At 39.4% G+C, this 22,359-nt stretch overlaps 3 protein-coding genes across 4 annotated transcripts; 2 read left to right on the forward strand and 1 right to left on the reverse strand.

The window, feature by feature from the left end:
* Window positions 1-361: 361 nt before the first annotated feature.
* On the forward strand, window positions 362-4,193 carry LOC112190701. 2 transcript variants are annotated; one of them, XM_024330166.2, is made up of 6 exons: window positions 362-585; window positions 1,587-1,965; window positions 2,096-2,202; window positions 2,318-2,450; window positions 2,612-2,806; window positions 3,663-4,193. In XM_024330166.2, exons 2-6 carry the CDS (start codon window positions 1,702-1,704, stop codon window positions 3,954-3,956), a joined length of 993 nt encoding a protein of 330 aa, XP_024185934.1. In that variant the 5' UTR covers window positions 362-585; window positions 1,587-1,701; the 3' UTR covers window positions 3,957-4,193. The 2 variants fall into 2 exon arrangements, with proteins under 2 accessions (XP_024185934.1, XP_024185935.1); XM_024330167.2 differs by having other exon boundaries at window positions 1,684-1,965.
* A 1,774-nt stretch (window positions 4,194-5,967) lies between these two features.
* On the forward strand, window positions 5,968-18,176 carry LOC112186234 (methyl-CpG-binding domain-containing protein 9). Its single transcript, XM_024324593.2, has 10 exons — window positions 5,968-6,676; window positions 7,392-8,100; window positions 8,215-9,327; window positions 9,436-10,122; window positions 11,201-11,506; window positions 12,075-12,410; window positions 12,949-13,044; window positions 13,354-13,788; window positions 13,890-16,157; window positions 16,850-18,176. The coding sequence occupies exons 1-10, from the start codon at window positions 6,192-6,194 to the stop codon at window positions 17,150-17,152; spliced, it is 6,738 nt and encodes a 2,245-aa protein (XP_024180361.1). The 5' UTR covers window positions 5,968-6,191; the 3' UTR covers window positions 17,153-18,176.
* A 619-nt stretch (window positions 18,177-18,795) lies between these two features.
* LOC112186235 (homeobox-leucine zipper protein HAT5) lies at window positions 18,796-21,784 on the reverse strand. Its single transcript, XM_024324594.2, has 4 exons — window positions 21,175-21,784; window positions 20,940-21,073; window positions 20,268-20,507; window positions 18,796-19,479 (listed from the first exon to the last, which is right to left on the reverse strand). Exons 1-4 carry the CDS (start codon window positions 21,260-21,262, stop codon window positions 19,009-19,011), a joined length of 933 nt encoding a protein of 310 aa, XP_024180362.1. The 5' UTR covers window positions 21,263-21,784; the 3' UTR covers window positions 18,796-19,008.
* Between the last annotated feature and the right edge of the window lie 575 nt (window positions 21,785-22,359).

The raw sequence follows: 22,359 nt of genomic DNA on the forward strand, positions 1-22,359 counted from the left end.
CCGACATTAGAGAACAAATCGCCAAAAACTTAGAGATCGTGACGACGGGCCAGTATGTCCCCCCCCCTCATGCCAATAATAATTCACACCAAAAATTGATTTGGTACGCCAAAAATATTTCATTTTCCAGTGTTGGAGAGTCAGTTCAGAATCTCACTCTTTTTTGGTAACACTTCAAAATCCATAACAGCGACCGCAAACTCAAATCTGCCCTTTAATGAAACACAAAAAATTAATAAATGAACAGTAATGACACGGCGGTGGCATTCTAGAAAATTTGGGTGAATCCAAGGGCGAATAGAAAACAATCAAGGATCGCAACGGAACAAATTAAATGTATATATTTATGAGGGCGGTCACATGGACCATCCCGACTCTGCCGGCCCAGGTCGGATCACCTATCCCATACGCCGTCGTTTCACTCCTTCACCCCGCCGGTTACCAAATCTTTCTCTCTCTACTCTCTCTCTATATATACATTTCTAGTCGGCTCAGTGTGGACTCGGAGCTTCTTCTTTGACGTCTGTCCGATCACTCTCTGCTATACGCCGTCGTTTCACACCTTCTTCTCTGCTTCGCCCTCTGGTACTCTCTCTCTCTCTCTCTCTCTCTCTCATTCACAGTCACACACCGATTTCTGATAATGCTGCTTCTTGTTGTTGTTACTGTACTCGTTTTCGATTTTGCGAAGCTTCGAATCGAATCCACGGCCGGTGTGGCTTGGTGATTCGGATTAGGATGATCCGTGAGATAGTGTAGCGCGAGATCTTGTAGAGTGATCATCGCATTTTTGAACTGGATTGGGATTTGGATCGTCGTCGTGGTTATTGGATTGGTGTTTTTGTGGAGTGGAGTGGTTTTGGTGCCCTTAGGTGTTTTTTTTTTCTGCTAGGTTTTGATTTACTGAGTTTGCGATAGTGCTGGTGTTGAGAGTTGGATATGATGGCTGGTTTTGGTGGAGATTGAGATCTTGTGGTATTCACAGACTCACATTTCGAGTGGATTCAGTGTTTTGTGGTTAGTGCGTGTATAGTCCAGCGGTTCGAGGGCACTCCATGTGTTGATTAGGTTCTACGCTTTACGGAGTCTGTTTGGTTATTTTGAAGGATATGAAGTGCATCCGATTTTTCAGTTGGAAAATATTTGGAGAAACTGGTGTTCTTTAATTGTTATTCACTGATTCACAATCCGACGCAGATTTCATACAATGTTGTTACTGTTTGTGTGTTCATTTCGGAGCTCCAATCAGTGCATAACTACTGTGGAATTGCATTTAAATGCCTGATTTTAAGATGGAAGTGTAGTTCATCAATTAGATCAGGGATTACAGAATGTAGGGATTGCACTGTATGTGACCTAAATCAAACTTATTTTCACATCAAACAGTGTTAGTGCTGGTATCATTTGGCTTAATGTTAATCTGGTCTGTGTTTCAGTTTCGTATATTAGTTGTCTACTTTGGATTCTTCACTTGGGTTATTAATTTAATCAGGGATTTAAATTTTGTGCTGCAGTAATCTCACTTCTAAAATTTAATATGCTTATCTAGTTACAAGTGGATTGACTCTTTAAATGCTTGTTACCAGATTATCTGCGTTCATTAGAGCGACCACATCAGATACCAAGATTGCTGTTATTAAATTTGAGCAAGCATTTTCACTGTCGTGATTTGGTTTGGTTCAGAGTTGAAGGTCAACAGCAATGTCAGCTCTTAGAGATCTCAATACCATACCTGGATCTGAGAGGAAGAATGAAAGCTGTAGCAAAGGGGTCCTAACTAAACCCTTTGCTGGGATTGCTACCGAAAATCATGAAGAGTGCCAGAAGAAAAACTCTGTCTCTTTGGGTGCCCCTTCTACTAATGGTGAGGAAGTTGTGAATGCAGTTGAGGTTGCAAATACAGAAGTAGAATACATTGAGTCTGAGAACTTGAATGATGTAGAAGATGTTGATTTGAGTCTCAAGGTATTTATTGTATACCTTCCTGTGGTATTTTTGCTTAAACTTGGGCATTTTTTCATAACTGGTTAGTATTCATCTATATGTATGCCAGCTAACTGTATGGTGTCCATGAATTTCTTTTTTGATGTTTCAGACACTCTTAACTGGACTAGAGTCTAAAGATTGGGTGCTGCTTTGTGAAGCACTCAATACTGTCCGTCGGTTATCCATTTTTCACAAGGAAGCTATGCTCGATACACTGTAAGTCTTGTGTTCTCAAATTGCTCTGATTGAAAGAAGCATGTGGTATTGATGTGTAAAATACGTTAACTATTGATGGAGCTGAAGATTTAACTATTGTCATATTGTTTAATAGGGGAGATGTGATTCCACTTGTAGTAAGGTCCCTGAAGAATCCAAGAAGTGCTGTTTGCAAAACTGCAATTATGACATCTGCAGATATCTTCAACGCTTACAATGACAGTATAGTTGATTCATTGGACCCTCTGGTAACTTGTTTTCTTTGAAGTCTACTGCTACATTGTATCATCTTGATTTTGTCACTTTGTTTTTATAGTAAAGGGTTACTGTTATATATGTGACTAATCCTCTCTGTTTTTTTTCTTTGCCCATCTTTGCTCCCCGATTTGATCAAATATGACTCATTCAGCTACTGCAACTTCTTCTCAAGTCTTCACAAGACAAACGATTTGTATGCGAGGCAGCTGAAAGAGCTTTAGTAGCAATGACTACATGGGTTTCCCCCACATTGTTATTACCAATGCTGCAACCATATCTCAAGCACAAAAATCCTAGAATTCGAGCGAAGGCATCAATGTGCTTTTGTCGAAGTGTTCCACGACTGGTAAGAGAAGAGAAATCAGATATATTCATTTGTCTCACTTTGTCTTTTGAAATTTGTCGTGTATTTGCAAGTGACAGATTCCTATTTTCCTTTCTGAGTAACGAAAAACATTTTATTTTCTAATGACTGCTGATGTTCTTATTGGTCATTTTAAAAGATTAGGTATGTAGATGATGCTAATGACAGATTGCTATTTTCCTTTCTGAAACACAGACATCCTATTGAAGATTTTAATTTTTTTTCCTCAACCCTGATGAATTTCCATTACTAGATTCATTTGAAATGTTACATTGCATCTAGGTTTCTCTTGAAGCTGCTACATGTTTCTTTGCATTGCTTGTTTCATTGTAAGTAGCAGAAACCAGTTCAGGATGCTATTAGGTGCTTAAGAAAGGAAATATTGTTGAAGTTCTTGCTTTTTCCTTGACCCTCAAAATTGCTAATACTAGATTCAAGGTTATTTTGAGGTTGTAGTAGCTGATGCTTGTTTCATTGCCCACTGTTTTTCATGTCAAATCTGTTTGCAAGGCTAGTTTTCCCTTCTCTTTTCATAATTGATGCCATGTATCAGCTAGAATTAGTTGCTCTTTTGCTTCATTCTTATATCTTCCTCATTACTATAATTTGTTTCATTGTATATAGACAATGATGTTTCTTTAATTTTCCTGGTGAGGAATTCTTTCATAGGTTCAAGATACTTTTTTGTTCCCCTTTTCATGTTGTTAATCTTTAAGATAGTGGTGTGAGACCATCACATGATTTGGTGCATCTTGTTATATCACTTGATGCCAACTTTCTGCTAGTTTGCTTTATTTCCCTCTAGGTACTTAGATGTTTTATCTTTTTTTGTCTGTAGGGTGTTGAAGGTACTAAAGCATATGGGATTGACAAATTAATTCAAGTTGCCGCCTCCCAGCTTAGTGACCAGCTTCCTGAATCAAGGGAGGCTGCTCGAAGCCTCCTCCTTGAGTTGCAGACTGTTTATGAGAAATTTCAGAATCTCTCTCCAACAGCAGTATCTGAGGAGATGCAACCAGAGGTGGACTCTTGGGAGAACTTCTGCCAATCGAAACTATCTCCGCTTAGCGCACAAGCTGTTCTTCGGGTGACCAATATCTCTCGGGAAGGTCTTGTTGTTGGCTCCTCTTGACACATGTTGATACAACACAGACAAGATTTAGTACTACTGTCTCCATTTTCAAACAATTATGAGCTTTAGCAAGAAGCCTACATCTGCCCTTGCTTAGTTGCTTTGGTTTGATATTCATCAATTTCAATTTCTGTTTTTTCTTCTTCTTTTTTACGCGTCTGTAAATACTTTCAGGTGGTTGAGATTGAGATGTTTATATAGTGGCCATGCATTCTTTTGACATGGGTTGGATGTCCATTAGGTTTTCGTTCTTTTTTTCAGGTCAATAAACTTGGTTACTTTTTGCCTGGCCTGGTCATTCCTTAACATAGCCCCAAGACCTCTCACACTAGCATGTACATCAGCTGCATCCTGAACCTGGGAGGCCGCTACTGGATTTAAGAGGCATGTTGGTAGAAACAAATTCGGTAATCAATCTTTGAATTTGGGAGAAGATAATCTGTGCACTTACATACCTGTGACAATAGATCTTATCATTTCGTGCCTTCCAAATCCGGTGACATAAACAGACAGCAAATACTAATTTTTCCATAGTTAAAAGTGATATAGTGTAACGAAATAGTTCAAGAAAAGTTCTACACTCAAGCACCCACTGCACCATTGAAAGTAGTTAATCTCCAACATTCCTTTGCTTTAATTAGAACAAGACCAAATTGCATGAATAGTAGTCTTAGGAGAGCTGTGACATCTCGAACAAACTGAAGAAGAGAGAATGCCTCAGAGTCTCGGTGATGGAGATTACACAAGAAAACTTGGCTTGTATGTGTTGTGCATGTATGCAACCATTAAGTTATTTGTACTGGAAACCATTTGATCTAAAGGCATTAGTTTTTTCTTCATAAATGGAATGTTGTGGGTTTGATTTCCTGATAACTAGTTGTTCTGGTTTTTAATCGAGGATTTCTGGTGAGAGATTTTGAAATTCCTCCCTGATATCAACAACTAGTTGTAATAGAAAACAATTATTTGCTACAACTTTGTACAATAAAACCATAAATAGACATAGAAGCATACAGTTCATTGGTGAACGTTTGATTAAACTTGAAATGACGCAAGGAGATAGTATCAACTTTCAATATTAATAATGAGAATGAATATTATAAACCATCCGAGCAACTTTAGCGTTTTCAGAGCTGATAAAAGAAATATTATAAACGAATCTTTTCTCTTACTTTTAGAGAGATTAATGATTTTTGGAGAAAGAAAATGAAATTTTGCTCACATTTTCATCCAAAAAAAAAAATTTGAAAGACATAATATTCTGATCTAATTTATAACGATTACTATTTGATATTCAAGCTCTTTTGCGCTGGTTAAGAGCTCAATAAAGTTTTTATTTTTTATTTTTTATTTTTTTTATCAAAGAGCTCAATAAAGTTAAACACAAGAATATTGAGTCAAAACTTGTCACTTTGTACAAGCATTCACCACACTAATTATTATACCATAATCGTTCATCCGTGCACATTCGATCAACTTTTAAATGACTCAAATAGATAATCTCAACGTAATAATGATGAGATTTTGTATTTCCGTGCTAACACGGATATACTAAAATCTAATATCGTACATAATAATGACTTACGTTACACCAGATAAAACATTCAATAAAGTATATTCAAACAATCACCAGACATTACCGCCTTATGGCGCGATATGATGTCAGAGCTGTCCAGACCAAACTTTTAACCTGCCATTAAAGCCGGTAAAAGAAAACTCGTAAATCATTTTCAGATGAAAAAAAAAAAAAAAAAAAACCACTCTAGCTCACCTTTTTCACGCAAAAGTAAAATCCCGAAGCAACGAAGGCTTTGGTGTGTGCAATGAAGGGTCTTCATAGAATAAAAACCCTAAACCCGGGAACCCGGCAAGGAGAGGTTTGGATTAGATTGTGTGTGTACTGTTTGGAACTCCGAAAATCGGTCCACAAGTCCAGGTGTCGCACATGAAGGGCGACTAGGGTATTATATATACAAACCCAAGCGCGTCCGCCTCACTTCACCTTCTTCTATCCATTTACAATTTTACAGTCCCCGTTTAAAATCAGAGAGAAAACAAAAGAGAAACAAAGAAAGAGAAAGAAAGAGAGAGTTGGTCTCGTTTTTCTTGTGTCTCTAGAAAACCAGAACCTCGCCGGAGAATCTCAGCCGTCCGATCCGAGAGACCAGAGATTGGAAAATCTGAACCGTCAACAATGGTACCGGCGCCGACCTCGAGCTCCGAACCCCGACGCGGATGATGGAACTGAACGATTCGAGTAGCGACGAAGTCCGGGACGCCGGAGCTGAGCCGACGAGGGGGGCCGGACTCGGGATCGATCTCAATGAGAGGATCCCTTCCCCTCCAGAAACCCTACCGGATTCATTAGACGTGGTCCGGTATTATCAAGATAATCCATCTCCGCCGCCGGGAGGCCCGGCCGGAGTTCCCGGAGGCGGTCGCGGCTCTGCCTGCGCCTCCTGCGGGAAGCCCGAGGTCCGCGGACACGTGGTGGTCTGCGACGGCTGCGAGCGAGGGTTCCACCTCACCTGCGCCGGAATGCGCGGCCGCCAGGCTGTCAATTTGGACGAGTGGGTCTGCGGCGAGTGCCAGTGCGGCGGGGTTAAGAGCAAGCGGTGGCCGCTCGGTGTTAAGTCCAAGCAGATTTTGGATATCAACGCGTCGCCGCCGAGCGACGGCGACGGCGACGCTGACGTGGCCGAGGAACTGATTGAGTTGAGGTAATGTCGTTTAGTGCATTTTGCTAATCTGTTATTAATAATGCTCAAGTTTGATTCTTTTGAACTGTTTTTGGATTAGGGTTAAGAGATTGATAGTAAAGGCTTAGTTTTCGATTTCTCTGAGCTCATTTTATGCTGATGCATTGAACTCTAGACTTAGGCAATGGATTAGGGAGGATAGTTTCGAAGAATGATTGCGAAGAATTACTGTTCCAAAGTTCCATGCATGCTATTTGCCTACTACATTTCTGTCTTCTCCATTCGGCCAATTGGAAGATTAGTTTTACAATAATGACAGTCAAGCCTTGGTCTTTAAGCCATGCATTGTTTTGATTCTTTGAGCTTGTCATGATGATAACATCATTAGACTTAGAAGAATGATAGTAAAGACTCACTCTTTCCAGAATTGCATGCATGGTATTTTACCTATTACATTTATGCCAATGGACTAGGCAGATTTGAGCTCGTTCCAACACCTAATTGTTATCACTGGATGCAGCATCTGTCCAAGGCTAGTGCCATAATTTAGTGATTAATTTGAACATGGTGGCCTTGTTTTCACTCATTGCTGATATGTGTTATAACTTCTTTTACATTTGCACTGATCCTATATTATGTATCTCATGTCTATTATTGATTGTTTAGCATTTTGATTAACTTCTTTAAATGCATGTTGTCCATTAGTAGTTACTGCTTATACTTATTTTGATTTTAGAAAGCACACTCCCGGTGGTAATTCTTTTGGTGGAAATCCATTTGGTGCTCCAGTGACTTATTCAAACTTCTTGTACTCCGGAAATGGATTTGGCTTGCCCAAAGCTTCTGGGAATTTGACACATGCGGTTAAATATGAAGATACATTGCATCATACAGAGACTGCTAATGGAAGATTTGAGGAAGTAGATTTGAGTTTTCCAGCTGGAAGGCATAGGAGTAGTAATAATACAGCTATTAGACTATCATCCCCAAATTCAAATGAAATAATTCTGAAGGCTCTTAGAGATTTTGTTTCTGAGAGGCATGGGGTGCTGGAGGAAGGTTGGCGTGTAGAATTTAAACAGTCAATAGACAGTAGTGAACCATATATAGTTTACTGTGCTCCAAATGGAAAGAAATTTGATTCATTATCAGAAGTTTCGTACTATCTTGGGTTGACATCCGGCAATTCTGTGGGGTCTGAATTAAGAAGAGAGGGGTCTTTGTCTATGACAGAGAAGACTTATCAACCCAGAAAAAGAAAGTCAAGAACTTTATGTGCCAATGGATTGACTGAAAAAAAGGAAAGTTCGATCAGTGGTTATTGCAAAAAGCTCTCTTCCCATGGTCCAAGTGCGGAAGTTTCCGCCCTTGGTTTTGTGAATAATGGAGAATTGTCAGAAGCTGGATCAAAAGGAATTGGATGCATCATGTCGCAGCACAATAGTGTGAGTTTATCTGTTTTGTAATTGTTATCTTTTTATGGAAAAAAAAAATGCCGAGGCATAGCATAAGTTTTATCTAGTTTTACTTTACTGACTTCTGTCTGTTTTACTTTTCAGGAGGGATTCCCAGTGCAGTTTGAAGATTTCTTTGTTCTTTCTTTAGGAAAAGTTGATACAAGGCCCTCTTATCATGATTCTAATTTGATCTGGCCAATAGGTTATAGATCGTGTTGGCATGATAGGATTACTGGTTCCTTATTTATATTTGAAGTTTTAGACGGTGGTGATTCTGGACCAGTTTTTAAGGTCAGAAGATGTTCGTGCTCTGCCTTACCCATTCCCAGTGGTTCGACTATTCTGTATAGGCCAGCACTTGGTGATTTTTGCACTCAAAGTGATCAAGACAGTCATGACACGTACGGAAATGATGGAAGTATACAGATGATACTGTCAGATCCTTCCCCCCCAATGGAAAATGATGTTTTTTCGTGCCTGATGGGTTGTTCGGATAAAGCCAATGATGTTCAGACAACGACCCAATTGCATTTTGAAAGTCATTCTGTTTGTGAAAAATCTGGATCTCGCTCATCTACTGATTTGGCTGCCGGGGATGATATTGGTGAGATGTTAGTAGAAGATCATTCATCATATTCAGCTTGGAGAATCATGTCGCAAAAGATTGTTAATGCTTGTTCTGAAATATATAAACGGAGAGGTAGTATTAAGTTTTGTTGTAAGCATGTTGAAAATGCTAGTGGTTTGCATAATGGGGTTATAACAAATGACAATAGCCAAGTGAACCATACTTCGTTGGACAAGTTTTGTAGTTTACCTGCTTCTCTCAGTATACCTTCTGTAAGTCAGGCAGATAATGAGTCAGGTACTTGTGATGACATAGCAAAATGGCTCGAGCAGGATAGATTTGGATTAGATGTCGATTTTGTGCAAGAACTTTTGGAGCAGCTTCCTGGTGCCCAGTCCTGTTCTCAATATCAATTTCTTAGAGATGGAAGTAATAATTCTACATCGCTGACTGTTGGAAACGGGCATCTAGTGGTTAAAATGGGGGCTGGGTTGCATGGAAAAGAAGAGGAAGTTTTAGATCGTTTATTTAGGAGGTCTAAAAAAGCCAAGTTGGCTGAGGTTCATGTTAAGAATGATCATCCACCTCCTCTTGGGAAGCCATTGTGCTCGAGGATCCCTCCTGCACTTGTTGGTGACTTGTATCAGGTATGGGCATGCTCTTTGCAAATGTTTGTTAACATATTCTGATTGTTAGATTAGCATTTGAGAGATTGACAGGTACAAAGCTTATTGGTCTTCTGCTTATATACTCAGGTTTGGGAACTACTATGGCGCTTCCATGGTATTTTGGGTCTAAAGGAGGCATTTTCATTGAAAGAACTTGAGGATGAACTCATAAACCCTTGGTTTGCCAGCTCAGATCTACCAGAGAAGTATGAGAGTGAAATCCAGGGCACCAAAGCTTTAAAAGCACGTAAAGTTGATTGTAGAAGTGGTCTAGTTCTATCATCTAGCTCTGAGTTCAGTTCGGCAGTTTCTAGGGATAACCCTCATGCATTCATCCATATGGAAACCGGAGCAATGAAGGAGGCAGCTGAAGCTAAACTCGCATCTGTTACCTACAATAGATGTTCCGGCATAGCTTTGACAAAGGCTCACGCCTCACTGCTAAAAGTGCTCATAGGCGAGTTGCAGTCCAAGGTTGCTGCACTGGTTGATCCGAATTTTGATTCTGGAGAGTCCAAATCAAAGCGGGGAAGGAAGAAAGATATTGACTGTTCTATTCCTGTGAAAAGATCGAAGCTACTTCCAATTAATGAATTGACTTGGCCAGAGCTGGCACGGAGATACATCTTGGCTGTGTTAGCCATGGATGGTAACCTTGAGTCTGCTGAAATTACTAGTCGTGAAAGCAGTAAAGTATTTCGCTGCTTACAAGGTGATGGTGGCGTGCTTTGTGGCTCTTTATCTGGAGTAGCGGGGATGGAAGCAGATGCACTTGTAAGATCAGATCTTTTTTTTTTTGTGGTGATATGATATTTTATAATCCTGTGGAAGTAATTAGGTTTCGCCGGAATGACAGGGGGAACTCATTCATTGTGCTCACCATCTGGCTTAGATTTTAGCTTAATCTTATCGTCATATCATATCATAGTATCATACATACGTTCATGACTTAAATCATGCCAATTTTTGTTTATTTTTGTTTATTTGTTTTTGTTTTTGTTTTTAAATATAAGAAACTTAGATTGTTATGGAAAAGTCATCGGGTAACTTTTTAGTGTTCAGCTGTGGACAAGAGGTCTGCTATCTAGACAAAGCTGTAGTCTTAATTACTGTGTGCAACTCCCATCTACCCAAAGCTGTAGTCTTAATTACTGTGTGCAACTCCCATCTACCCAGAAGAATGTCTTGACACCTCAGCAGACTGCAGCTTCCAAATCAGAATGAATGAAAAGAATAGGAATGTCATCAATTAGTAACTGTCAGAGTCTATCAAGAGACCCACAACATCACTCTGTTCCTTGAAGAAGTCACCTCCAACCCTAGCTTCCTTGCTAAACTTCTGGCTTTCAGTGCTGTTGGAATCACCCAACAATTGCCAGCACTTGATAATTTCTTTAAGCAATGGACCATAACTTTATCTTCACCACTTGATACTGACAAGGGATTGACCATGGTCTCCTTCCAAGAACAAGTATATTTGAGGCTGCATGTTTTGACCTGACAGTTGCTGTATGAGTTTTAGGTTCCAGAAAGGGGTGAAATTGGTCAATTAGTTCAACTGCAAACTTTTGACATTTCAAGTTGTTTGAAGCACCACACTGTTGATATGTTTTATGCAGTGCTTTGCTATTTGAAAGATAATGGTTAAAAATACAGCCCTAATTGTTAGGATCTTGATTTTACTCGTCTCTTCTGAGTTCCATTGTTTCTGTGATTTTATGTATCATGCTTTCTTTGTTTGCATCACTCAACAGCATATGTCTGCCAAAAAAAAAAAATGTAGTTTTTACTTGGTGCAATGACTAGTGAAAATGAGAGTGCATATTAATGTTCTTGTTTCTTTAAATTTCAGTTGCTTGCAGAGGCCACAAAGAAAATCTTTGCTTCACTTGATGGGGAAAGTCATGTATTCACCATAGAAGCAGAAGGGTCGGATGGAACGGTGTCTGTTGAAACAAATTTGGGAAATGATGGTAATATACCAGCGTGGGCGCAGATGCTGGAACCTGTTAGAAAGCTACCGACAAATGTGGGAACAAGAATCAGAAAATGTGTTTATGAAGCTTTGGATAAGGATCCACCAGAATGGGCAAAGAAAATACTGGAACATTCTATCAGTAAGGAAGTTTACAAGGGCAATGCCTCAGGACCTACAAAGGTGCTTTTCTCAGTAACTTTAATATGTTATTAACCACTAGTTATTGTCTGGTAGAAAACTTGATAAGAAATAGAAGTTGGCTTGTTTTACTTGCAATGCCAGCACATTAACACCTGTTATATTCAAGTATCATATGCCTCCCACCAAGTTAGTTGTGCACCTGACCAACTTCTGTCTGTTGTCCTGTGCTCCTTATGGAACTAGTCATATTCTTCATAGGTTTAAGTCATAAGCCTATTTGATTAGAAGGCAAGTTAGCTTAGATTAGGCATGCTGCCTGACCAGGTTATCTCTGGCAAATAAATTATGTGAGTTGTGCCTTTTAACTTTCTCATCTTAAGATCTCAATGTTTAGGTACTTTACAATTTTAAAGAAAAAGTCAACTATGCTGTCATGCTAAGGTTGAATCTTTCTTTTTTTGGTACAATAAGGTTGAATCTTTCTGCTTGTTATGGAACTAAGAATTATGGTTTTCTATGGTTGTCTATCTGAAACTTAACGTACATTTTTGTATGATTACTTAAAGTATGATTCTGAATTTGAATCTTCCTTGTTGATTGGGCACAGAAAGCGGTTATTTCAGTGCTCGCAGATGTGAAGGCTGAATCTTTAAAACAAAAATCTGAGAAGGGAAGAAAACGGAAGATTAATATCTCCATTTCTGATGTTATTATGAAACAATGTCGCATTGTGTTCCGTCGTGCGGCTGCGGCAGATGACACAAAGGTTTTCTGCAATTTGCTGGGAAGAAAGCTGATGAATTCAAGTGATAATGATGATGAGGGACTCCTTGGGTCCCCAGCCATGGTATCTCGGCCTTTGGACTTCAGGACTATTGACTTGAGATTGGCAGCTGGATCCTATGGCGGATCACATGAAGCTTTCCGTGAGGATGTTAGGCAGGTCTGTTTTCTAGGTTAATGAGTTTTTTGTAACAAACTTTAATTTACACTTTCAAGTTATCCAATGTCCTTGGTGAAGATATCATTGAAACTTTTAAGTTTCTAAATAGTTTTTGTTTCCCTCGCTTTTGTCTTTTATCAGAAACTGCTTTTTTCATTCATATTTATGATAGTAGGCAGATAAGTACATATGTTAAAGAAGAGTGAACATCTTATTTTTTTCATCATTATGGTTATAAGCGTGCAAATTTGATTTATCGGAAACAAAGATTGACAGTGATGCGTCTGATTTCTTTCATCATTGTGAACAGCTGGCCACTCTGTTTTGCTTCCGAATCGCCAATTTTGTTCTAGTCTTCATATATTTATGTATTTCCTGCCTAGCATTTATTGATTGAATTATTAATCTTGCATGATATATTTTGTGTGTAGTTTTCAAATTCTGATATCTGATAGATAGCCAAAATGGAAAACTTCGTTGGTGTAGTCTGTCTTTCTTAATTTTAGTGAATTCCAGTAATCATTACTTCATATTGCAGTTATGGAGTAATCTACGTATTGCTTATGGTGATCAGCCTGATTTGGTCGAGTTGGTTGAGACGTTATCCCAAAATTTTGAAACATTATATGAGGAGGTGAGTACCTTTTTATCATTTTCCCCTTGTTTCTTTCCTTGAAACTTTGTGAAATTTTTTGTTGTCAATTATTCGCTTGGTGCCTAAAAAGTTGTTTCATAATAAGTCTAAATCAGTTGCGGAGAATTGATGCTTAAAGCAGGATTTTAGAGATAGACTAGAAAAAGTACAAACAACACAAAGTAGTAGGAAGTGTCTTTCTCTATCCTCACAACCACACATATATAAAAATGCAGGCTTTTTATAAATGTTACCCTACTTGCATATGCTTCAGGTACCTAACCATTTTATGTTGTTATTGCAATGCAGGTTATTTCTCTGGACCATAAATTTGCGGAGTATGTAAAGTTGGAATCTATAAGTGCTGAAAGAAAAAAGGAGATTGATGATTTAGTTGCTTCTATGACTGATATCCCCAAAGCCCCTTGGGATGAGGGAGTCTGCAAAGTATGTGGCATTGATAAAGATGACGACAGCGTACTGTTGTGTGATACTTGTGATGCTGAGTATCATACTTACTGTTTGATTCCTCCTCTTGCAAGGATCCCAAAGGGAAATTGGTATTGTCCATCTTGTGTTGTTGGCAAAAACATGGTTCAAGACGCGTCAGGACATCCTCAGGTCATTAGCCGACGCCGTGGTAAAAATTGTCACGGAGAAGTTACACGCGTTTACTTGGAGTCACTCACGCATTTAGCAACTAAAATGGAAGAGAGCGAGTATTGGGAATTCCATGTGGATGAGGTTGGCTTATTCTTCCTCCATTTTTTTTTCCTTAGTCATACTACAATTTCAGGATCATTGGATGAATTTATTTTTAGGTAACGGTTTCATTTTGTTTGCAGAGAACCTTCCTGCTGAAGTTCTTATGTGATGAGTTGCTTAATTCAGCCGTTATTCATCAACACTTTGAACATTGTTCTGACACATCAATTGAGTTGCAGCAGAAATTGCGATCGTTATCTGTAGAGTGGAAGAACCTCAAGTCTAGAGAAGAGTTATTGGTTGCGAGAGCTGCAAAGGTTGATGTCAGCCTTGGGGAAGATGGCATAAAGGAAGGGGTTTCTGCTTCGGTTGAAAACCAAGAAAAATGTCCCGGTCATGCACATGCTTTGAGTGGCAGGTCCAACTACTTCAATGGAGTCGCTGATGATATTCCAGCATCAGAGAGCGCCCGAGGGTTTGATAAACTCCTGTCGGTCAGTAATGCAGAACACAATAGTCAAAATTCTGTAGATGCTGGAGTTAGGGAAAAAGAAGGCCATCCTGCTGTTGACGACACTAATGCAGAAGGAAATTTCCTTCCGCATATGCATTCCGAGAAAAATGATAGATCCTTTGGGTGTACTGATTTGCCGTCATCAAATTCTCTACCACATGAAGCTAATGGCTCTAATAGAGAAATCAGTGGTCTTGATCTACAACAGGAGGATACGGAAAGAGTTGTCTCTCCTTTTAAGCCTTTAGATCAGGAAGGGCTTTGTATCCCTTCCGAAGTTAGGAGCAATTTTGTGGCTCAACGTATGTCACCTGCTATTGCAAATGACTCACACTCCTACCACCTTGAGTTGAACTCTGTAAGAAACGACTTGTCACTTTTGCTAGAATCAATTACTGCTGTAGAATCTGACCTTTCAAAGGTTTCTGTGCGGAGGGAGTTTCTGGGAATTGATTCTTTGGGTGGCTTGTACTGGGCTTCGGCTATGCCAGGCGAACACTCTCAAATTATTGTTGATAGAAGCATATCAGTGCAGCAGGGGATAAAGATGGCAGAACGCAGAGACCCTGTATGGAGGAATTCCGTCTTGCAGAACCTTGCTGCAAGTAGCATGAAAAGTGGTTTGCCTTTAGAGGGATCTAAAGCTCACTGTCCCTTTTTATTTGAACCAAACAAGGCTGTAGCATTAAGTTCACCTTGGATTTCATATCAAACTGATGCAGAAATTAATGAACTGATAGGTTGGTTAAAGCCCCATGACCCGAAGGAAAGAGAGTTGAGAGAGTCAATATTGAACTGGCAGAAGTCTAGGTTCCAAAAATATCAGCAAACTGGAAGCCGAGTTCATGATGACCTCCAAAGTGCTTTGTCAGTGGCTAGTAATGGTGAAAGAGCTGCAATTTCTAACCATCTTGGTACTAGGGCAGCTATGTTTCTGGAGAAGTTATATGGTCCATGCTTTGAGTTGGAAACTGTTGATATCTTAAAAAAGCAGGGGAAGCGAGCTAGAATAACTAATGATGAGAAAATGTACAGGTGTGATTGTTTGGAACCAATTTGGCCTTGTAGACACCATTGCTTCTCTTGCCACAGGACCTTTTTGACTGATGTTGAACTTGAGGGGCATAATGATGGTAGGTGCATGTCAGGTGCTGCAGCCTGTGAGAAGGGCAAGGAAAAAAGTGATTCTTCTATAGTTAAGGGAAGTCTGAATTGTGTGATGAATAGGGAAGAGTTCAGAGGTGAGCTGAAAAATGTTGAAACTTCCAGAAGTGTCAGTTCTGAGCTTAACGCGAAGTTGATTAAGTATCAGAACGAAGGATTTGTTTGCCCATATGATTTGGAAGAGATCTGCTCCAAGTTTGTGACAAATGATTCAAATAAGGATTTGATACAGGATATAGGTCTTATAGGCTCAAATGGGATTCCATCTTTTGTTCCATCCTCATCCCCTTACCTCAGTGATTCTGCAGTTGCATTAATTACTCCTCAGGAAGATGTAGGTGAACTTGGAATTGGACAGGAGGCTGCTGAGCCACCAATTTCAGAAGGAAACACTGGTGCGGATACTGCAGGCTGCAACAGTCATTGTGGGTCAGCTGATGGGCTACAAGTGCTAAACGCCAATAGACAAACTTTCAGATATCTGGAACGAAGAAATATGAGACCCTCGGGTAGTCATTCAATTGTGGGGGGTGGCCAATTCTGTGTGGTCCCCCAGTCCTCTTTGCGTCCTTTAGTTGGAAAAGTTTCTGAGATTTCTAGACGACTCAAGATAAATCTTCTTGACATGGAAGCTGCATTACCTGAAGAAGCTTTAAGACCATCAAAGGCACACTTGGAAAGGAGATGGGCGTGGCGTGGATTTGTTAAGTCCGCATCCACAATATATGAGGTTAGTCTTATACTCTTATTTTAGTGCTCTTTCTGGATAATACTTTCCTAATCGCTAAAAGATGGCTACGTTGTCTTGGATTTTAAGAAGTTCTGTTATTAATTCATAAATTCCACAGTGGAGCATGCATAGACTCTTTGATGGAAAGGTGTAACAAAAGTTGCCTGTTACACTTTGCTATCTAATTTTTAATTCTGTGTACTCCTTAATGGTAATTTTCAATGAAATAATAATATCATAGAGGTCAATTTGTTTTTCCACCCAATTGTACATTGCAGCGTTTCAGCAGAGCTTAGTTAAATGTTTGATAATAGCTTGTTATCATCTAGAGTTATTTTGCATATGTTTAATAAAATTTACTATTGGATTTGTTGGAATATTTTTGCACACCTTGAGTTATAATTGTATAATGTGTTTCTTAATTTTAATGCTACCTTTTGACACAGTAAGATTATCTATTTTGTTTTTTTTTTCAAATCTCTTATTATCTTTGCTGCTATGTAATTCTGTACTTCTAAGTCCTTAAGTTTGAAAGATAACGAACAAGAATACTTGTTTTCTTCAGATCTGAACAGTAAGATTATATATATATATATATTTTAAATTTCTTATTATCTTTGCTGCTATGTAATTCTGTACTTCTAAGTCCATAAGTTTGAAAGTTAACCAACAAGAATACTTGTTTTCTTCAGATGGTTCAAGCGACAATTGTGCTGGAGGACATGATAAAGACCGAGTACCTAAGGAATGAGTGGTGGTATTGGTCATCGTACTCAGCTGCAGCCCAGACTTCTACTATGTCATCCCTTTCCCTGCGAATTTACTCCCTCGATGCTGCTATCCTGTATGAGAAAATGCTTCCAAATTCAGACATAACTGACGACTTGGAGCCCAGCAGCTTACTTGACCAGACTATGCTGCCTGTTGTGGATTCAACAGAAAAGTTAAAGATAAGTAGGAAATTGAACAAAAAAAGGAAAGAACCAGAGGGTTGATGTTGGGATATGTGATTCTAGATTTGTGATTTTGTGTGGATACCAACCCGGATGGGTTGTTCCCAGTAGCCATGAAGCAGCGGCATGCAGATTCGGTAACAGTAGATACTGATCACTGAACCATAGTGGGGTTGTGTTGAATCAGACTACACCATGACAACTATTTTCGAGGAATGAAAGTGTCACTGCTACTGCTGCTGCTGCCGAACCATTTATCTGTACATAGAGGTAAAGCTGACATGCTAACTTGGATGCAGATGATGAAAAGCAGTGTTTATATGATATCTGCTTCAGTGGATTCGGGCACCGGGACAAACTTGATATATGCAGATGAACCCAATTTTGGAATGATTTCTGCTGCAGCTTTGAAGTGTTGCTTGGAAAGGGAGAACTGGAGAAGGAAGCAAATGAAATTCTTAAAAAAAGAGAGTGAGATCCATATAATAGTTATAGAGAGAACTAATGTTAACAAGGGAAAACAGATCAGAAATTGGCAAATTGTTGAAGCTGAGCAGGTTTAGTCAATATTTCATTCTTTTGGTACATCTCTCTTTTTGTCTCTCTAGCTCTATCTAGGCATTCTCCAAAGCTGTCAAGAGTTGATGCCCCTTCCATATGTGTCGGATATGTGTAACTGTTTTGAGGGATTTCTGCTGGTTAACCACCCTGCCCAAGTCTCACCTCTTACTTGTTAGGGTTGTTGCCATTGGCGAGGCACTCTTTTGACATTCGTACATGTAGGTTACATTAGATCATCTTTCTGGGGGCTTTGTGGGACCAATGTTTTTTTTTTTTTCCGTGTTAGTAAAGTATCCCAGGGCCTGCCTTCCATTTTGTAGCAAAGTAGCAGGTGTTAGGTGCAGTACAAGTCAATTACCTTGATGTGCAATCTTCATGTGAAGAATTGTATGATAGTTTAGATTCTTTCAGCTTCTGCCTCATCATTGGCAATGAGTGTCTGTGGATATGTAACCTTGTGTACTTCGTGATTTTTACTCATGAAATAGCAGAACTTTTTAGTGTATCCAGGCGAGCCGTTTCAATTTTTGCTCTTTGGTCGCATGGTTTTATGTTATTTTGGTCTGGCTATTGCATTGCTGGAACTTTAATCAATGTTACAGCTAACTTCGCCGAAATTAATGTTGCTCTGTTTACACCTGCACTCAAGTGGCTTAATGATGATAATAAATTGTTCTTATTTTCTTAGGTTATTGTAAATTTGTATATATACTGTATATTTTGAGTCTTTCAGTTTGCTTTGTCTTTTGCCATTGGGGAGAATAAGGATGAATGGTGCAGTGTTGTCACTTGGGGTTTATGCAACATGAATTGAGGTCAGACTCCGTGTGATAAACTTTGGAAGAGGATGATGAAATGCCTAATGTATCATTTAGTGTCATTGATCTGAGTAATAGGAGGGATGGTCCAAAATCTATGCAAGTAGAGAAAAGAATATAGAAATGAGTCTTGGCCAAGTCTCAAGACGATGGGATAGCTCAAGTCTCAAGAAGATGGACAGGTTTATCCTTACAAGATTCAGGTCTGCAATTTTTGTGAAGGAAACTCAGGATATTGGATTATAGCTACAAATCCTCGAAGAGATGCATGCATATTGCAAAAACATGTTGAAACAAGACATCATATACTGAACAGAATACATTGATTTTTATTTATCCCTCAGATTTATTATAGTATCTGTGGCCCTCACTAAGCTGCATGCACTTTACATTTGTGTTCGTAATAGTTGAAATAATAGTTGAACAATCAGCTTAATTGCTCCGATTAAGCATCTACATATAGATACATCAGGGGAGGAAATAGCAACTCAATTCTTTGAATTAGAGATGGAAAACATTTTAGGACCACACCCACCAGCCCATCGACACGCCCTCCTCCGGCTGCTGCTGCTCTGCGGCGGCGGCGGCAAACACATCAGAGAAGTAACTCCGACCGTCATCGCTGCCATCGTCCTCCGAGTGGACCCCACCTACTAGCCCCATGCAGTGGTGATGATCATGTGGAGGATGAGGAGGAGGATAATTGTGGACGTCAGAGCTACTTGGGAAATACGAGTCACCGCTGTCCACGTGCTGAGGGCCTTCCTCGTCCACCACGGCGGAAGCACCGCTCCCGGAGCTCAGGCGATCCTCAACCTTCACATCGAACTGGAGGCTCATTGGAACATTGACATCCGTGATCATCTCTTTCTCACCTGGAAGAAGATGACCAGGGAGACGCTTCTCATCATGATGATGATGATCACCTGCAAATGCTGCTCCTTTTTCCTCCTGATCTTTAGCTTCAAGTTTCTCAGTTATGGCGACCACCTGTATTAATTCTTAAACTAAATTAGTGTATCCAATGGGGCATCAACTCCTAGCAACCGAAGTCACTTCCTTAAGCACTAATGATTTCCATATCATATCGTTAAAACAAAACCAAGAAGAGAAAGAGTCGAGGGATAAATAATATGAAGTATAGCCGAGTATATTCGGTCTGTAACTCTGAAAGTGCTTATTAAAATTCAAGGTGGGGTTCTTCAGAACAGATGCTATTTAGATGGAATTAAATAGGACCACAAACACCAGCTGTCCTCGGTGTCCACTACAGTAGTATAATATTTACAAAGAGTTTTGATTGAATCAAATTACCAGGTGATTGTGAATCTGTGACCAACATTAGCATGCAAGACAAAAATATCACAGCAACGCAGTTTACATATAAAAAATATGTAATTATTTTTTATGATGAATTAACCTTTTTCAAAAAAATTTCGTCTGAAGTGTTTCCTCATTAGTATTATTATGATGAAATAATCTTTGCCGACTACATATTCTCCTGGGAAGTGCTTTCTCGTTGTTTTTATGATGATGAATTAACCTTTGTGGATGACTTGTTCTTCAAAAGAAGGATCTCTCTCATTATTTTTATATTGTATTAAGTTACTTACTATGGCAAAGCACATACTATATATGGTACCATGAGGATTGCATAGTGATTAGTGGAGTTGCTAAAATGAATAGATTTATTAAAACCGATCATCTTAACTAGTTAAGAAAATCATGAATCAATTGGTAGGTATGAGTAGGAAAATTGGTGACTGAGTAACATATACCTCGGATTTGAGCTTCTGATTCTCCTTGAGGATAGAATCATAGTTAGCCAAAAGGGAGTCATAAGAGGCTTTTAGAACATCATAATCGCGCTCAAGCTGCTTTGTCTTCCAGCGAGCCCTACGATTCTGGAACCACACAGCCACCTGTCTTGGCTGCAGCCCTAGCTTCTTGGCCAGCTGCGTCTTCCGATCCGGCTCCAGTTTGTTATCTGTCTCAAAGCTCTTCTCCAGCAGATGCACCTAATAAATGAAATATCAAAAATCAGAATCAATATTCCGATCCGATCCGATCTGATTTGACTGCAAGTCAAACACAAAAGGAAGACAAATCGAACAAAGTTGGGTAGATACAAGCTAGTTTAATGGGTCAGAAACGATGTGAAAACTACTACAATCAGATTCCCACTAGGGTAAAACGAAAATGGAAACTTTTATGGAGATAAGGAAAATGAAATGAATTTATGCTCATGATAAAGGTGAATATGCCACATGTAGCACAATTCACATGGGAATATTTTTCAAACTTAGAACCAAAGTCCTTGCATATTCGATTAGACCAAGACACAAACACTCACTTAGCGTGAAGGAATATAATCTTAGACAGATATTTCGATAGTAAAGTTTAAGGCTGAAGTATGTAAAAGAAAGGAAAATAAGGTGGTGGCCGGAGACCTGCTCGGCCGTGAGGCGGCGCTTCTTCTCTGGCATCTGCTCGTCGTAATATTCCTCCTCGTACAATTCATCTTGCGTGCTGAAAAAGGATCGCCTCCTCGAAGTTTCCTCCATGCCAATTATCGATCTCGGCCCTAATTATTTCCAAAACAAAAATTAATTCATATATAGATTGTTTTTCGTCGTTGAATTTCTTAAGTGAATCAAAATTGAACACCTTAATATTCTTACTTACCTCGGAAAACGTGATCACCACTCCCGAGGAACAACATGTTGCCGCCACCACCTTGCTGAGGCTCAAAGAAAAGACGGCCTGGCTCCATCGTCTTTACAAAACTCTTCTACTTACCTTGATCTCCTCTTGAAAAATTCTGGTGGACCGGCGGGCGCGTGAAGTCACTCGCCGTCGGTACTGGTTGAAAAGTGCTGGGGGCGGGGGATTTCTTACAGAATACGTAATATTTTTGGGGGTGTGGGATGAAAACTATTAGAAGATCATAATCTTGTGGCGGAAGAAACTGGTGCTCCAAAGTAACCTCGCTGGAGTCTCCAACGGACAGATACAAAATCCCATCAGACCACCACTGATTTTTTCCAGCTCTGGGATTCAAACTCCGGTGAAAACAACGTCAAGTCGGCCGGAGGTATACTGAAAACTTAGTTTAGAAGATGGTTTTGACCAGTATTAGGCTTGTACTTGTTTGAATCTCAAGCTCCAAACCTCCATGAAAGACAGAAAAGTTTGGATGTGAAGGTAACCGGAGCTTATAAATCCGGCGAGCGAGAGAGAGAGGGCTGGAAAAAACGAGTGTTGTTTCTAGGTGTTTTTTGCAGCTAAAGTTGAGAGAGGTGACTCCAACGCCATTTATATTGGTGCCGTGCGTCCCAAATGACCAAACAATCCTTTGAAATTGACTAACAGCTACAGCTTTTCATGAGACAGTTTGGTAATTCAAGTAGAATTTTTATTAGGGTTGGACGTACTGCGGTGTAGATAACGATTGCCAAGTATTTTTTGATGGTCTAAAAATATTTCTATTTCTATATCGTTATATGACAAAACGTCTGTTTCAGCTTTTGTCACTTTACAAGAAACGACAAAGCAGAGTTTTATTGAAAATGGAGGAGAGAATAATTAGTACTTGAGATTTGGAGATTTTTTTTTAATTAAATAAGAAATTAGATGATATTAAATGTTTAAAAGCGTAAAATATAGAGAATAAGTCTCGCACTCAATTGCAAAAGTAAATAATTAGCCACGGAAACTATCACCCGTCCTCTTATTTTTTGTATAGTTAATTTTAGTAATATGGTCTGAAATTGTCAAAGGGGCCCACTTTTTAATTTGTTCATATGGGGTGATCCGAGATGAGGATACTGGCTGGCAGCCAGTGTATAATATGTGCCCATGCTTGGTGGT

Source organism: Rosa chinensis, chromosome 2 (genome assembly GCF_002994745.2).
Source record: "Rosa chinensis cultivar Old Blush chromosome 2, RchiOBHm-V2, whole genome shotgun sequence".
NCBI lineage: Eukaryota > Viridiplantae > Streptophyta > Magnoliopsida > Rosales > Rosaceae > Rosa > Rosa chinensis.

Coding starts and splice junctions, on each gene's coding strand:
- LOC112186235 (XM_024324594.2), bottom strand. CDS start 21,262: ATGGAGCCAGGCCGTCTTTTCTTTGAGCCTCAGCAAGGTGGTGGCGGC. Junction 21,074..21,174: donor TGGTGATCACGTTTTCCGAG/GTAAGTAAGAAT, acceptor GGAAATAATTAG/GGCCGAGATCGATAATTGGC. Junction 19,480..20,267: donor ATCAGAAGCTCAAATCCGAG/GTATATGTTACT, acceptor GAATTAATACAG/GTGGTCGCCATAACTGAGAA.
- LOC112190701 (XM_024330166.2), top strand. CDS start 1,702: ATGTCAGCTCTTAGAGATCTCAATACCATACCTGGATCTGAGAGGAAG. Junction 2,203..2,317: donor GAAGCTATGCTCGATACACT/GTAAGTCTTGTG, acceptor ATTGTTTAATAG/GGGAGATGTGATTCCACTTG. Junction 2,451..2,611: donor TTGATTCATTGGACCCTCTG/GTAACTTGTTTT, acceptor TGACTCATTCAG/CTACTGCAACTTCTTCTCAA.
- LOC112186234 (XM_024324593.2), top strand. CDS start 6,192: ATGATGGAACTGAACGATTCGAGTAGCGACGAAGTCCGGGACGCCGGA. Junction 8,101..8,214: donor TCATGTCGCAGCACAATAGT/GTGAGTTTATCT, acceptor TTTACTTTTCAG/GAGGGATTCCCAGTGCAGTT. Junction 12,411..12,948: donor TCCGTGAGGATGTTAGGCAG/GTCTGTTTTCTA, acceptor TTCATATTGCAG/TTATGGAGTAATCTACGTAT.